This window comes from Nothobranchius furzeri, chromosome 6 (assembly GCF_043380555.1).
Source record: "Nothobranchius furzeri strain GRZ-AD chromosome 6, NfurGRZ-RIMD1, whole genome shotgun sequence".
Taxonomy (NCBI): Eukaryota; Metazoa; Chordata; class Actinopteri; order Cyprinodontiformes; family Nothobranchiidae; genus Nothobranchius; species Nothobranchius furzeri.
The window spans coordinates 58,147,138-58,164,073 of NC_091746.1; the positions used below are offsets into that span (position 1 = coordinate 58,147,138).

The 16,936-nt window shown below is 39.9% G+C and overlaps 1 protein-coding gene across 3 annotated transcripts in view; it reads left to right on the forward strand.

Moving 5' to 3' along the window:
* The window catches only part of ctif (CBP80/20-dependent translation initiation factor), an 87,205-nt gene that overhangs the window by 38,213 nt on the left and 32,056 nt on the right, over window positions 1–16,936 (forward strand). For all 3 annotated transcript variants that reach the window (XM_070552366.1, XM_070552365.1, XM_070552367.1), the window contains one exon: window positions 14,255–14,331. In XM_070552366.1, coding sequence (XP_070408467.1) covers window positions 14,255–14,331 — 77 coding nt within the window. The remainder of the gene's footprint in view (window positions 1–14,254; window positions 14,332–16,936) is intronic.

Genomic DNA, 16,936 nt, shown 5'->3' on the forward strand with positions numbered 1-16,936 from the left:
GAGGGTAGAAAATAATTATAAAATGGACACAAAAACCATGAGTTGGTTGTCTATTTTATATTTTATAGGAATAACAGGTTATAATGATTATAGTTAATTAAATTTGATTCCTACAAAGTTTTCGTTTACCATATATGGCTAATCTTCTAAGCCCAGGTGCCACCAAGAGTTGTGATCAAGTTGATGTTCATCACATTGAAAACATTTAGGTAATGTATGTTTTATGTGAGGTTTTACCCAGAAAAATCAATAATAAACTCATCCTGAAGAGTGTATGCTGATAGTACAAGTATTGATTAGGTAAGTAAAGATTGTTTTAATAGATTGTCCTTGTGTCCTCTTCAGTTTGTTACTCTAGCCTTTTTCAGCCTGTTTTTGTTTTCTAAGGCCCGAGGTGTGTCACTGAGGCAGATAAACAGTTTTTTCTTCTACAGATTAAAACTAATGTTGTTTCTTAAGCCAGTACAGGGTTTCCCCCAGAAAATGAGTTTAGCCTGGCGGATTCGTCCGTCAGCCGGGGTTCACGCGCTCCATCCAGCAGCGCTCCTCAGTGGGGGTGGGGGGGGTTGCACACGTTCCGCTGCTGTTTCTCGTCAGTATCAGCTGATGGAGGGCTTTAGTTTCGTTGCATGTCAGCGGACTCAGTAGGGTCAGGGAGGGGGGCAGGGCATGACGCTTAGCCTGGCGGGTGGCCAAGCAAAGCCTGGCGGGCCGCCAGGCTTATAAAGCGCTGGGGGAAACCCTGCAGTATGTGCTAAAATGGCCCATTACAGGGTGAATGAAATATCTCTCAGCAGACATAAATTATGAATGACCCGCACTTGTATAGCGCCTTTCAGAGTCAGAGGACTCCAAAGCGCTTTACACTACATTGTATCATTCATCCATTCACACACACAGAGTCACGCTGGTGGGGATGAGCTACGATGTAGCCACAGCTGCCCTGGGGTGTACTGACAGAGGCGAGGCTGCCGAGCACAGGCGCCACCGGTCCCTCTGACCAGCAGGCAAGGTGGGTTAAGTGTCTTGCTGAAGGACACAACAGCAGAATTCTCTGTCCGGAGCCGGGATCGAACCTGCAACCTTCCAGTTATTGGACAACCCATTCAACCTGTTGAGCTACTGCTTAAAGAAGAATCGGTGAAGCATCTTTATGTATTTTCCTCAGATTACATTGATGTTTTTTTGTCAATGGCAGCTGAAGACAGGGTCGTGAAGGGATTGTGTCTGATTGCAGTCACAGATGTACTTCACACTGTCACTGAATGTTCATGGACTCGTACTTCACACTGTCACTGAATGTTCATGGACTCGTACTTCACACTGTCACTGAATGTTCATGGACTCGCACATCTTTGCTCGTGACGTGGATGGCAGTTGTTGGATTAGAGTCCAGGAAGCGGCAGCAAACGTCTTGACTAGTATAAGCTAACCATTAGCATTAGCAACTCCACCACATGGCAGAACTTCTCTAGGCGTGTTATTTGTGGAGATAAAGCATTAACATTGCAAAGCAACTAAAGTGAGAGGTAGAGTCGTGTGACTGTTAGCCAATCAGAGGCGAGATGTCCAAATATCAGGAAATAAGACTAAATCCTGCCATCTGAAGCTAGTTTTTCCTCCAGCTGAAGTGTGGTGATACCCCCCTCCCCGTATGATTTACAAGGCATTAGTTCCTTCTAGGGACCACTGAAAATGTGTTAACTAAATGAGTGCTCAACACCTAACAACATAATGTCTGCTTGTTTTGAGAATATTATTCTAATAGCTGCTATTAAAACCCTACAAGTGTTGATTTATCTTTTCCCACATCTTTTCTTCATGACACCCACTGAAGGATGTAGGTTTTATATTAACACCAGATTATCTGTATTGTGACCGAAACATGTTTAATGTAGATGCGCTCGGCCCTTACAGCATTTAGAATCATACCAGCCAAAATGTGCTTATCCACACATCAGCAGCTGTGTGTTACATTTGATTTATGTGCTGACTAATACCTAATACCAGCTTGATGCTTTCTTTGGTGGGAGGTGGCATCTGTAGTCCAGTAGGTGCTACTGTTTCTGTACAGCTGGTGTGACTGCACATCAAGCTGTCATGTTAACATATGATGAAGAAGTCTGCCACATAACACTTAGCACTCACTTTTTAAAATGATGGCTTTTATGTAATAATGAAACTAATACGATTGCTTTTACTGGATCATAACTACTGAGGAGATGACTCACCTTAACAACAAAGGACTAATGTGACAGTCTCAGACAAATTAGCCAAATTTTGAACGATTTCTTAGGTGGTTTCCTTCAAGCTTGTGCCAGTAAGACATTTTGAGTTGTCATGACACGTAGGGGGCACAAGGGAAGAAGCAGAGGGATTGAGTGGGGAGAAGGAAAAAGTGGCTGGTGACTAAGGAGATATCCGGTCTCTGGTGTGTGTGGACAAAGCAGGAGTCTGGAGGTGAGATATTGCAGACCAGTCGGCCCCTCTGTCTGGATGTGTACGTGCTGCTGAGCAGGACTTTGGCTGTGGAGGGACACTGGGGGCGGGTAGAAATTATTTTTTTTTCCTTGGTAGCCTTGTCTGTCAGCTGCCAGTTTTTTCTATGACCTGAGGTCCTCTCAGCAGTTACTAAACCCTGTAAGTGAATCTGTCACCATCATGTCTTTTCTACCATTTCATACTTCATATGACTTGGCTTCTTCCTATTTGCTGTTTCCTTTTTCCTCTTCTCTTTTAACCATCACCTAACATGCTGTGGTCTCCTCCTTCTCCTTAAGATGTCCTTCACTCCTCCCTTCCATCCTTCAAGTGTTGGTAGGCAGCAGAACAATATCCAGGGGGTCAGGGTGACCAGTAGCCCCCTCCCTGTTGTTACTTCCTCCCATTGTTCCTCCTTTTTCTGCCTGTTTGCTCTTACACTTTATTAGCCACTCACACACCAGCTTCATCACTGCTGTAGGCTGATGTTCTTTAGAGACTGAACCTGAGGATATGCATGTAAGCAGGATAACAGCTGATTAGGGACCTTCTGAGTGCAAACTGGTATTCAGCATGTGAATATGCAATATCTTCAGATATTTGTGGTCGACCATAATTGTTCACAACTTGCGGTTCAAATCTGCTTCCACCACATTCCCTGCATGTTTTAGATCACGAACACATCAGATTAGTTAATTATAAGATGACTCACTCCTGTAGACACTAAGGAAGGCTGGGAGATATTTCCGCTGTTAGACTAAGGTAGGGGTTTGCAATTCGGGTGCTGGAGGGCCGGTATCCAGCACGTTTTAGTTATAACCCTATTTCAGCACACCTGATTTCAATCAGCAGGCAATTAACATGCTTCTATTGAGCCGGTGATGAGCTGGTGCAGAGGTGATTCAACCACTGAACAAAGTGTGTTTGATTAGAGAAACCACTAGAAGGTGCTGGATACCAGCCCTCCAGGCCCGGAATTGAATACCCCTTGACTAAAGTGTCAAAATAAATTTCCCTCTGGGATTAATAAAGTATTTTTGAATTTGAATTTGAATTTGAAAAAGATGATCAGGCAGCAAAGAGAGAGGTTTTGCTTTTGGTTCTAATTAATGGACACAAGGGGGTGCTAAATGAAAGCCAAAACTGTGAGTCTCCTTTTAAAGTGACAGTGTGTATTTTTCCTGGCGATAGGGGGCAGTGGATACTTAAAATTGTTGCAAGCAAGCAGTATTTTAGTGTTGTAGTAAGACTTTATCAACGGAAGCTAGTTGGAGTCAAAAAAACCCGGGGAGTGCAAACTTTAGCAAAATAACAAGAACATCAGACTCCCTTTCTTCACTGGCAACAAGTGAAGGAAAATGTGTAAAACAACAACATTTAAGAATGACGAAAGTTTTATAACCGTTTGTTACAAATCAGTAAATGCATTTTGTCCTCATGGGCTCCCGTACAAGGAAACATGGCATCTAATATGGCGTTGCACAGAGACTTAGGCCCATTCTCAATACTCACACTGCGCCCTGCGGACTTCAGCAAAGTGCACTTGGATAAAGTGTGCAGTAGGGTTTGAGTGCGTAGTACACAAGTGTGCAAATAATTGCCGAATTGAGATGGGGAGCATTGCGTCATCGATCGCAACCAAGCCCCCATAATTTGGGTCTGGATATGAAGCAAAACAGGAAGTGACAAAAATTGCCGTTCCACCCTCATCCGCTGGGGGCTGGTGTCAGAAGCGAGCAAATCCTCATTGACCCCCATGTTAAAAATACCAATTTCACAGCAGAAATAAACATGTTTACAGCCTGGTTCCAAAACATGTTTTAGGTTTAATAGGTCTAGTTTACACTCATGACAACTCTGTGGGGGGTGAATTTTTTGTCACTCTTCTGTTTAAGTGTATTAAATGCCTAAAATTCTGAATAATTAACGAGCATCAGACCCACTTGACCGCAAGAGGGAAAGGCCTCAGCCTGAGCCTCGGCCTCGCCTGAAAACTGTTGTGCCATTTTCTGTCTCTTAACTTAAACCATTAGTTGTAGCGTTTGTGCGTTCTTTTTTGGATATTATTTGTGCAATTATTTGACTAAATTACTTGCTGTGGTATTAATTGCACGAATAGGGCGTCCAAGGAGTCTCCACTTAATTTTTTTCAGTAAGTCAAATTATATTTATGTATTTATTTCGATGATTTTAGGTCACTGCCGCTCTTGCACTAGCTGAGCTTAGATTTTAACATGTACTGTTTAACCATGAAATTTAAATGTAATAGGGTAAAACCCAGTGCATTTAACATAACGCTGCATTTTTGAAAATGGGTGAAATATAACATGTTGGTGGTGCTGGGTTCCGACTATCGGTATGGTCCTCTCCCCTCAGCGGCAGCTCGGCACATCTCTGACCAAAGCCTGTCTGCTGTGCGGCTGCCGGCTTGTGGAGCTCTCGGATGGAAACCGATGTTTTCCACCCTGTTCTCCTCAGCGGCAGCTTGGCGCATCTCTGATCGCAGCGGCGCCTGTCTACTGTGTGGGCTGCTGGCTTGTGGAGCTCTCGGGAGACCTCTGTGTTCCACCTGGTTCTCCCCAGCGACAGCCTGGCGTATCTTTGACTCAGAAGCTCCGGTGTTGTGCACAGTTTACTCCAGTTGTAGCTAGGTAGCTATCTCCATTAGCTTAGCTCCCACCTCCGCGTTAGCTTTGGGCTAGCTTTCAGCTACATCACTTCAGTTCGACGGTTATCGTCATTTGATCCAGCCTTCCAGCCCCACCCTCAGCTCCACCTCTTTTCCCTTTTTTGGAATTGTCTGGGCTTGACGGAACCTGTGACACGGTCAAATTGGCGGTGGTGGCCACCTCCCATTTTGGCACAAAAACTTATAATTGGAGCCTATGGACAAGAATTGTCCAGTATATATGTCGATGATCGCAACGCATGCTGGGAAACCTTTTTTCAAAAACCTTTATTAATAACTTTAAAACAAACAACAAAGCAATAATTTGAAATGAATGCAACTTTATTGACACTTTGTCTAAAACATCCAGAGCATCAACTAACCATCCTAAAATCAACTAATTTCATTAGAAAATACATATTTTTCAGAGAAGGAACTTGAGCCTTTTCTCCTGCAGTTATGACTTTTGGATAATACCCTTGCCCGAGGTCCACATTGCTGTGGACTTGGGTAAAGTGCAGATTAAGTGTGCAATGGGGGCATGGTCAACTTCTGTACTTGAGAATTGGGACACCCTACACACTCGCACCCCTGGCCGGGAATGCGCAATTGAAGGGCGCAAGGGTACAAGTGCGGGTATTGGGGTTGGGCCCTAGACCCACTCCCATGTATTTTAGACCTGATTTTTATGGTTAGTTGTTATGAAGCCACTAATATTTTTCAACAACTGAGCATCATTTTATTTATTTTCAACAACATTTTGATCGATATTTCCAGAAATGAATGGTAAAAACTACACCATGGCTCTTTAAAGTTATTAAACTTATTATTGGAGCAGGCTCTTACCTTAATGATCTGAGTCGATTAGCTTTTAATTAAGCAATGTCACACAAGAGGGAGTGCGTTATTGCTGAATATCAGCACTGGCGTGACTCGGTCGTAGGCACGAGGCCGAAGGCCGAGTGCTGTAGAAAATCACACCAGTGCTGATATTTAGCAAAAACACACGACCTCCAGTGTGATATTGCTTTTATACAACAGTTCTACCTGCTCATTTTATTTTTATAACAACAATAAGCAACAACAGCATTTATTTCATCATTTATCAGGCTCCGCCAACACAAATGGTCCCAACACGAAACGGAGACTCAGACAAGGCTGTTGCTAGGCAACACAAACATTTTCTACACATTTTCTACAAAGCACTGTAATAACGGTTAGAATGCCTGTGCACAGCGGAGTGATATTATTTTTAAACAGTCCCAGTGCTGTTATAGTCCAGTATCAGCACTCTTGAAAAGTCTCTTGACCAATCAAATCACTCGGTCAGAACTAGCTGTTGTATAATGGCGAACAAAGAACGTAAAAAATGTTTTATGATGAGTAGTTTTTTCTTCTTCCTCTCCGTTTCTATTTTTGTTTGTTCCCCTTTGCACCTTTTCTGTCCCCTGTAAAATGTAACCGTGATAGTAAAATACAGTAATTAGATTTAAAAATCACAACATGCCCTATAGGTTAACAATTGTACATCGCTTTGGATAAAAGCGTCTGCCAAATAAACATAATAACTAAAAACATAGCATACACCAAACAAAGGCAAAAATATGCATTTAAAAAGAAATAATACTTATAATTCCCTTTTTTATTCATCTCCCTTTACATTAGTTTAACTTCTTTGTTGTTTGATATGTGAAATAAACATTTCATCATCATGGTTAATCAGGAGAGAATAATTATCTTAGTTTTGTTGTTCATACCAAGCATATATGTTTAATATTCCCTTGGTATTTGGTATCAAAATTATATTTCACAATAAAAAATTATTTAATAGACAGAATTAAATTGCATACTTATACTTTATGTATCTCAAATTATAAATGTGAGTGAGCCAATCAAAAGGTAATTGGATGTTTAGAAGAGGTAAATATGAATGAATGAATAAATAAAGCAAACATGAAAAATTCTCTTTATATTTCTTTGTGGCAAATGTTATTAATATTAATTAGTGATGACGTCAATCCAAAAGCATCATATTGCTTTGGTTTGTAGCATGTTTTGAATAAATATTCAAACCACTTGCCGTAACAACTCAGAGAAACACATGAAAGAAACATGCTGGGAGGGCTGATCTATTTTCCAGCTGTCACATAACGGATTTTACGGATTTTCTCCAAAAGTTTTCTCGGTACAGGATTCTCCCGATCTGCTTCAGGCCTTTCATGTAACTTAAATCTGCAGCTAGTGTCTCTCAGTGAGACATAAAGAGGAGATATAGAGCTTTCCCAGTCAGATTCATCAGGTGATCTGTGATAACAGGCATAGATGTGAGATCCTGACATCTACGTCTCGTTTAATAAGCAGTCTCAGGCTGCAGACACAGGCGGATTGATGGGTACATCAAAGAACTTGGTGGTCTGGCAACAGGAGATGGAGCCGTTGTGGGTTTAAAGTGTCAGAGGGCAAAGAAAGGAGGAAAACCTGCTGCTGCAGGAGTATGTTTCATATGTACATGGATGGCATCCCTTTGAGTGATGAACAAAGGCTTCAATCACAACATCCTCCAGTCATCTGATGTGGTGTATCTCCATGTGATCTGCTTTCCATTAGACTCAAAAGGACTAGCTATCAAAGAGAGACTAAAGAAGTTGCAGCTTTAATTAGACTCTAAATATGTTTTAGTAACTCTCTAGTACCTGTCTCTAATAAATTAAAGACGTTTTATCTCTGTGCTGGATTTCTCAGCCGTTAAAAAGCTAGATCTCCTCCCAGACGCAGACAAGAGCATTATTTATTCTGGCTTGATATCAACGCCTGCCTTCCTGCTCCCTCGCTGTATTTTATTGTACGTGCTTGCTATCTTGTATTTGCAGTCTCTCATAGTCATTCTTGCTCTTGCCGTCTCCTCTGCTCTCAACAACCTGTGCTGTAATACCACCCCCGGGGTAGTTTTAAATTTATTGCTTTTGGCTCACGGCCCCTGCAACATAAATAAGCTGAGAGAAACAATGGACTGACCGACTGAGCATCATACCAGAGTTGCTGCACATTAGAAGTAACAGGAAAGCATGCACTTCACGTTGTATGCATTTGCATGGGGAAAGTTCTGCAGTCATTATTTTCTGTTTCTATTTTTCACATTTCCTTCCTCCATAGCCTTTCTCATTTCCCTGCTTTCCTTCCCTGCTACTTAATTCTCTAGCAAACTAAAGTAGTGTTTTTGTAATGAATGGATCGGCGATGTGATCCAAGTCGTGACCCTTAAAAACACATCCGTTAGACGTTTTTCATAACATTAAAAGGACTTCTTAGTTTTATCACGGAAACCGGTGTAGCGTAAACCCCGTTAACAAAGTGGACAATAATAACGTCTTGTTTTTAAAAAGATATATTATCTTGGTGGGTTTACCGTGGCTGCGGGTGTAGGTGCGGTGACCCTTACCAGCCACCGTATCATCTGCTGAAGTTGCCGGCGGCACATGTGCACTTTGTTGTTTACAACCAAAGCTTTCTTGAAGCTAAAGCTGAAATCATGGCCAAAGGAAGAGACGGCAGCACTCAGGACATTTATTATCCCTCAAAGAAGACAAAGTGGGAAGTACGGGCATTTTTTGGATATTTGAAGAATGCCGAGGGACAGTTGATAGAAGATGGCTATCCTGTTTGCAGCACGTGCAGAAAAAGTGTCTGTGAAAGGCAGCAACGCTTCAAATCTCATGACACATCTGACCATCACCCACAACTCTACAGTCAACGCAAGGCAAGCTAACGTTAGCGTTTTAGCAAAAATGCGTGCTCCGAGGATTTGGGTTGAGGGAGAATACAACGAGTCGATATATAAAGCAGCCACAGCACCGCTACCTGCATATAAACCGTGTCGCGGACACCCCCATGTTGAAATGACACTATGCATTATGGGGCTCCCAGGAGCAGATAAGAGTTGGTCTCTCTCTGAGAATAATTATGAATTTAACAATGATTACTGCCTGATGACATTTTCCCAAATCTGCAAAGCTCACTGGAAGGACACAAACCGAGGATGATATTTTCCTGATATAGGGTTTATTACTCAAGTAAGGGTAAAAAAAGTATCTGATTAGAAGGCTACTTGAGTACTGAGTGTCTTCTGATCTAATATTTTTAAAATGATGACATCAAACAGACAAAAAATAAGTTATGGGCAAATATTGCTATTTTAAAGACTAAAGGGGAAAATGTAAACAAATAAACAACATAATTACAAAATAACAAATTTTAGGCAAAATTTAGACACAAACTAAGGACAATATTTTCCTGATATACAGGGTTTATTTAGTTGTCTAAAAATGTAACACGTTTAAAAAAAATACTGCGATAATACCGAAAACCGTGTTAATTTTGGTCACAATAACCGTGAGGTTAAATTTTCACACAGTGACAACCCTATTCCCCTACCAGTGATCGATGCTACAGAGTTTGTCAACATTTTTCTTATGATGGCACATTATATTAAAACCCCTGAATTGTATCCTAACAACATGTTTGACCAATCAGATGTAGTGTTGTTGTCCTAATTTTTCACAGCTAATTGAAATGATCCTGACAGAATGGGTTGTGACCTTTGAGATAATAGAAGAGAAAGAAAATAGATGGAAAAATGTCAGTCCATTACAATATTCAACAATAACATCAGAGTCACATTAAGGTTGGGCAACTGGTCAAACGAATTGACCACTGACGATAGACCAAGCCTTTTGCCAATTGTTTTTTTTTTTTTTTTTTTTTTTAGAGAAAAAATGTTAGAATTAGTCAAACAGGTTACTGGTCAAATCAGTGTCTTATTTGCAAAACTCTATGTACATATACATGTTAAACATCATAGGAAGGCTAGGATTCTTGTGATTCTAATGATGTATGCCAATCAAGAATACAACCATAACTGAGATTTAGAAAATGCTTTTGCAAAACCGCGTATGGTCGAACAACAAAGATGGTCTTTTTTTAATCCACAAAGGTCCAAATAATTTACTCCAATAAAATTTTGTCCATAATCCAATATAATATGACTCTAAAAATGTAAAAAAAAAAAATGTTCTTTTTCACGTTAACAACCTGTAGCATCCCCATATTAGCCTCAAACTTTTGATTGACACCTGATCCAATAGGTGAAGTGTTGCCCCCTCTGCTGAGGCAAAATCTTTAGTAGCCGACAGGTAAAAGTGACACTTGTGTAGCTCAAACCAATTGCAGGATGCTGTTGATTGTCACATCAAATAGCCAATGAAATTCAATCATCAGTCATCTTCCACATGAGGACCAAATTCAGTCTGCTTCCACAAACTCATTAAGACATGTTTGTGACTGATGGATCATTGTGTCTGGCTCACAAAAGTGAGTTGGTTGGGAAAAATAATACATTTAAGCGTAATCTAATCAAATCCAACATTATTTCTAAGTAGAAGTAATGTCTAACAAAACTAACATTAAAAATAATTCAACAGTGCCCATGGTAATATATCATATATTGTGCCTACTGTTGCTCTGGAAAGTGTAAAATAGCATGATATAGGCCCTTTAAAGCCAGCATCTCACTAGGCAACATGTTCAGGAAACTGTGAGAAAATACACATTTTCAATTGATATCACACAGAAATTGCAAATACATGATATCTGGTGAACATGATAGGTCTTCTTTCTAGTTTTCCCTAACAAAACTGTGTTGTGCTGCTTGACTGAAACCTGTTTTTCAGATTTTTGACATAGCTTAATTCAATCCTAATGTCGCTTATTAAGTCTGAACACTAATGAGTTAGAGGTGTGTTTCCTTGTTTTCTGTTAAATTTCCAAGACCGTATTGACTTACCCTGAATGAACCTGTAAAGAAAACACTAATCTCTGTCTCATACTGTCTGCATTTGTCCCACAAATACACAAATGTGAAGTCACAGCACAGATTTTCTGTGTCTTTGTCAGTTTTCTGTTCTCTTCCCACCCACATAGCCAAACCACCTACTACAAACACCCCCCACCCCCCAGCCGTCACTATCTTTGTCACGTCCACAGTTGTCCCACTGCCTGCCTTGAGTTGAGAGGTCATCTGGCTGGGGACCAGGAATGCTCATGGCTCTCTTTGATTTACCCAGCATTCACTGCTACCTGCAGAAAGCTTATTCTCACATTCTGGTCCTCTCATAAGCACCATGAACTGAGTACACGAACAACTAACACTACACAAACTTTTTATTTTTCCTGAAAATCTTGAGTCATGCAGTGCAATGTCAATAAGACAAAGGAAAACGTCTGATTGTGTGAGTGAGTGATCTGGTTACCATCTGAAGTCAGATTTACATCTAATGATGTCCTCCATAAACACACTGTAGACTTGGAGTTTATATTCCAACCATTCTCTTTGAGAGATTTAGGTTATAATGTCAAATATATTAAAATTACACATTAGTCTGTATATTTTAATTCTGCTCAAAGAGTTTTTAAATGCATATTGAAGGTGTTAATGTATGAAGACATGGCAGATCTTAATATCTTTTAGTACAGCTTCTGTTCTTTCATGGGCCTTTTTGAAAGACACGTCCTACAAAAATTTCTAACTGGAAACTGTACAAAGTGCCTGAAATCCTTGTTTATCTTTTATTCAAAAAGAAGAAAGCTGTACAAGAAGTTAAACCCAGGAGTTTTCCCCGTTCAGGAATTATGTAGAATTTTTGTAGAAATGCATAAAAGTCTTATTGCACTGTGATATAATTTAGGCTATACATCAATATTTTTTATAACTCAGCCCCATTATCGACATATAAAGAGCCCCATGCAATTACAGAATGTGCACCGCCCAGCATTGGCCAATAGCGTTAGACATCTGTTTACGTGCAGATGTCTATCATAGAGCGAGCAGTGTCTACAAAAATACCTTGACTGAAGCAGAGTTGCAGTCTTTAATTCACACACACACACACACACACACACACACACACACACACACACACACACACACACACACACACAAGTTTAAATGATGGATCTGTGTGTGATACTCCTACTGTTGCATAGTTAGTTTTTTTCATTTATTAGTCAAAAGACCTTGTTTGATTTGGAAACAAGAGTAAACAGACTGAGGGACAAGAGACACACAATAAATTACTAAATTGTTTTGATCCATATTGTTCTTACAAAGCAGCAGAAAGACGGTGTGTGTCTGTGACAAAGTGAGTGAAATGTGATGTAAAGCACTACTAAAAATAAAGTAGGTGATGTAACTTTGTTTCTTTACATCTTCAGCTGACTTTACCGGGGCAGGCTGTGCGTACTCACTTGCATGTCATGTCTTGGACACTATGTTGTATGCACAGCTGTTCATGGTCGGGCTCATTTATGCACTCATCCTTTTCACAACATGTTCGTCTTTGCACACTGCATATTTACTCAACAGCACTCGTCCTGGGTTGCCCGTAACCTTGGCAACAGCACACAGCGGTGATGAGCGAAGGGAAAGTGTGCTGTTTGACTGACAGGGCTGATGTTTTATGGATGGCAGATTTCTTATTTCCTTTTTAGAAGAGGTGAACTGTATGAGTGAGGAGTAATGTCCAGTAGGCCAGCAGTTTTCTGTCATAAATACAAGCTTTCCTGCTACCTGCCAGCAAAACTAACTAATGTGGTAAGAAAAAGAAAATACTAAATGCGTATTATATTATTTATTTATTTATTTATTCTTTGTTCCTTTGGTTTAACATGGCCTGTTTCTGCTCCAAAGGTTATTTATGTCCATCATGAATATGAAGCTTATTTTTTACATTCCCTTCAGGGGCCACCACAGCAGATGGATATATTGATGGATGTATCCATCATGAATAGGATTAGCATGAAAATATCAGACTATCAGACAGCTAGCTTGTTTTCCAAATGTACAATTGCAGCTCTGACACATCAAGCTTTTTTTTTTATAGCAGATTGAACTTTAACCTTATTCTACGGTTTTCTATTAGAGGTGCTGAAAAAAATCGATTCAAGTCTGAATCGGGATTCTTATTTGAATCAGAATCAGAATCAGAAAACTTTATTGGTCCCCATGGGGGAATTAATTAATTTGTAAAGATTCAGAATCGATTCACAGAGGTTCAGAATCGATCGATTCCAATAACTCAAATATTTCGCATGTTACAGGTTTGAGATGCACTTTTTTGATCTTTGTTAAGAGAGTCAGTACTCCGTTTACTTTTGTGGTCCCATAAATTGAAATGATTTCTGTTTGAATCTGCTGATAAGAGGGCACTTGAATGTAATTTTTTCCATACTCAGAAATTTGAGATATTCTCATATTTATTTTCTAAGTTGATAAATGAGTACTCAGGATTACTCATGTAACTTGTTTCTACACATACTTGAAAAGTATTTGACTGTATTATTTTCAAAGCTACTGTTAGGTAACTAATTTTACAAGGTAAGCAAAAATAAATGTTGTCTTTTCGTCAAAAGATTGCTTCTGTTTACAGTTTTAGAATCACTTTATTTTACATAGTAAATTTGCATTTTTGGAGACCGGTTTAAAGTCAATTAAAAGTTTCCCATAACTTTAACTAACTTGCACAACAAAGTAGTTTATCCTGGAGCTGACACTCTTTGTTAATACTGATTGTGAATCGATTTAAATTGAGAATCGATTCAAATCATGAGTTGCTCTAAGATTCACATCCCTAGTTTCTATCATAGTGAGTGAAATTTGTACATTTTCTGGCACAAATCTGACGTTTGAGCAGTCGTCAGGATTTAGAGGCTACTGCCCTTGTAATGACAATTTGTGATGATCATGATGACGGTGTAGATCGACTGGTCCATCTTTGCCTCATTCCTGAAGAGAAGGCCTTTTTTGAATCTCTGTTTTCTTTGTCAGTGTGTGGGTCAGCTGTTACCATGGGAATGATTACAGCTATAGTTGGAAATTATGCATTTTAGACTTGGAAGTGTGTTTATACATTCCACTATAAACAATGCCTTAAAGTCTACTTTAAGTTTGGGGTATAAACACCAGTTTAAATGTTCAAACGTTGCTACAGAATGATAAATAATGGCTGTTTTGATTGACAGCAGCTTACTTTTATACTATGATTTATCTTTCAGGTCTTCCCACCACTTGCTAATGAGTCTGAGATTGCACACACCAAAAAGCTCTTCAGACGCAGGAGGAATGACCGACGGTAAAAATACATTCCAGTCTTACATGCATGTCCTACAATTCTGAGGTCTGCCTCAGATAGTCTGTTCATTTTTGTTGTTGTTGTTATTGTTGTAATTGCACTGCCAGAACCAGAACCTGAACATTTCTTTGCGGCCAAAGCAAGTTGGAGACAGTAATGCTGGCTCCACAAATCACAACAGATAAAAAGAAACCAATTTTTCCAGTCAGTTGTGTTAGACTACACGTTCAGCTTATTTTCTGATCCTTTTATTTGTTCTGCTTTGCTACATGCATCCTGATCCAGGAGTCTAAATTACATTTCCACTGCACACGTCCGCTCTGATTGTGTATTCTGTAAAATCTCATTCCACAAGAGTCTGACTTCAGTGAAACTATGCTTTAAAGAGAGAGAGAGAAATAAATCTCTCGCTCCCTGCTCTGATGTCACTGGAAAACTGTTTTTCAGTTGCTAAGAGACAAGCAAAGAGAAAATATTTTGGTTGTATTTGTGGTTTTTCTTTGAGAAAAAAAAAAGGAAATTGTATCTAAACCAAATGGACAAAAGCAATTTCATTCCTGTTTTTAAGTACAGAGAATAATAATGTCTCTCTGCAGCTGATATGTTTTTGTACAATAGGCAAAGCCCAAGCCTAACAAAAGAGAAAAACAAGAAATATCAACTTGGACCAGCAGCAGTTTGCTTAAGTTTCAGTTGATTTGTTTTAGAAACTTTTCAGTGTTACCAAGAGGCCATCCTGTTTTCTCTTGCTGCTGCTTTTATTGTATACCGTTTTCACTTAAAGTACAAGTGTGTGTGTGCTTGTGTGTGTGTGTGTGTGTGTGTGTGCCTGCTCTGTTTTATTGTATAAAATCGAATTGGTTCTGGTGCGAAGCTGCACCACAAAGGTGGAGCTTCACCAGAGTCGGCCCCGTCCATTCACACAAACTCAGCCTAGCCCACTGAGTTCTTCTGTTTTTCTTTAACTTTATCGCAAACTAACCTGGCCCACATGAATCGCGGCTGTTACTAGTTTACAATTGTTAATGTTATGTTCTATGTTCCAATTAGGCAAGATAAATATAATTTGCTACATGACAAAGCCTGAATATATCCTGAAATGAAACGGTTTATTTCAGCAAATCTCTGCCCACAGCCGCTCCAACAAAAGGCGTCTACAACAGCATTTTAAGATTATTTGAATGTGAGCTCTGTTGGTCCAGTAGCATGACGATCTGACTTAAATTTTGTTTTTCCCTCCGCTGATGCGTGACTTTTCCTACAACAGTCTCTCAAACTAGTTTCCTAATTATCATTTGAAGAACATAAAAGTCGAGAGATCAAATGACTTGTTTTACAAAAATGTAAGGTAAAGTAGAAAAATTTATCTAAGGCAGGATGAGGCATAAGATGAAGAAAGATGACATAACTGGGGCTGGGAATAAAAATCTATACAAGAAGACCAGCTTATTACCTGGTAGGGGTTTGTAGAATAACTGTAACTTTCTATGGTTCACAATGCTGTTTGGAACTAAATTTTGCTACCTTTCCTCAATTAATCAATCAATCAAATTTTATTTCTAAAGCGCTTTTCAAACAAAGTGTTATTCAAAGTGCTTTACAAAATGACCCCAGATTCCCATAACAGGTTAAAAACATTTACAAGCATATGCAAGCACACGCACACACAGACTCACACACACACACACACACAAGTAAAAATTATATTAGGCTGAGTCCAGATGTGCCAAGTATGGTAACGCAAGGAAACGCCATCAGAGGAGCCGTCTGCCCCGGCAGCATCAGGTCTTCCACACTAAGTCAGGGCGCTCAGTGGAGGGGGAGCATAGACCCCCACCTATAGAGCGCCCAGGAAGCTACAGTCGACCACCGCTCCCGGGCCAGAGGGCCCCCACAGAGGAAACACTGGATTAAAATGAGTAAAAATGTAATAAAAGAGCTAATATAAATGACAAAAATTAGAAAATAAGTAATAAATAAAATGATATAGACAGTAAAATAATAATTTAATAATAAAACTGTGCTAAAATATAATTATATAGAACATGCAAAACAAGTAATAAAATATAATCATGTAAAACGAGAAATAAAACTGTAGAAAATATTTAGATAAAAGCTAACCTAAAAAGGTGGGTCTTGAGTCTTGACTTAAAAACATGAACGTTCTCTGCGGCCCTGAGGTCCTCTGGCAGCTCGTTCCAGAGGCGAGGGCCATAACACTGGAAGGACGCCTCGCCGTGAGTTTGTGTCCTGACTTTAGGGATGACCAGGAGACGCCTGCCAGAGGAGCGCAGAGGCCGCGAGGGTTCATATTGTAAAAGCAGTTCTGATAGATAAGAAGGCCCAAGACCGTTAAGACACTTAAAAACCATTAGAAGAACCTTAAAATTGATCCTGAAACATACGGGGAGCCAATGCAATGATTCTAAAACCGGTGTCATGTGCTCCCGCCTCCTGGTCTTCATCAGGACACGTGCTGCCGAATTTTGTAGGAGTTGTAAGCCTGAGATGCTCTTTTTTGGGAAGACCAGAAAGCAGGGCATTGCAGTAGTCTATTCTACTGGTGATAAAAGCATGCATCAGCATCTCCGTATTGGCCCGAGAG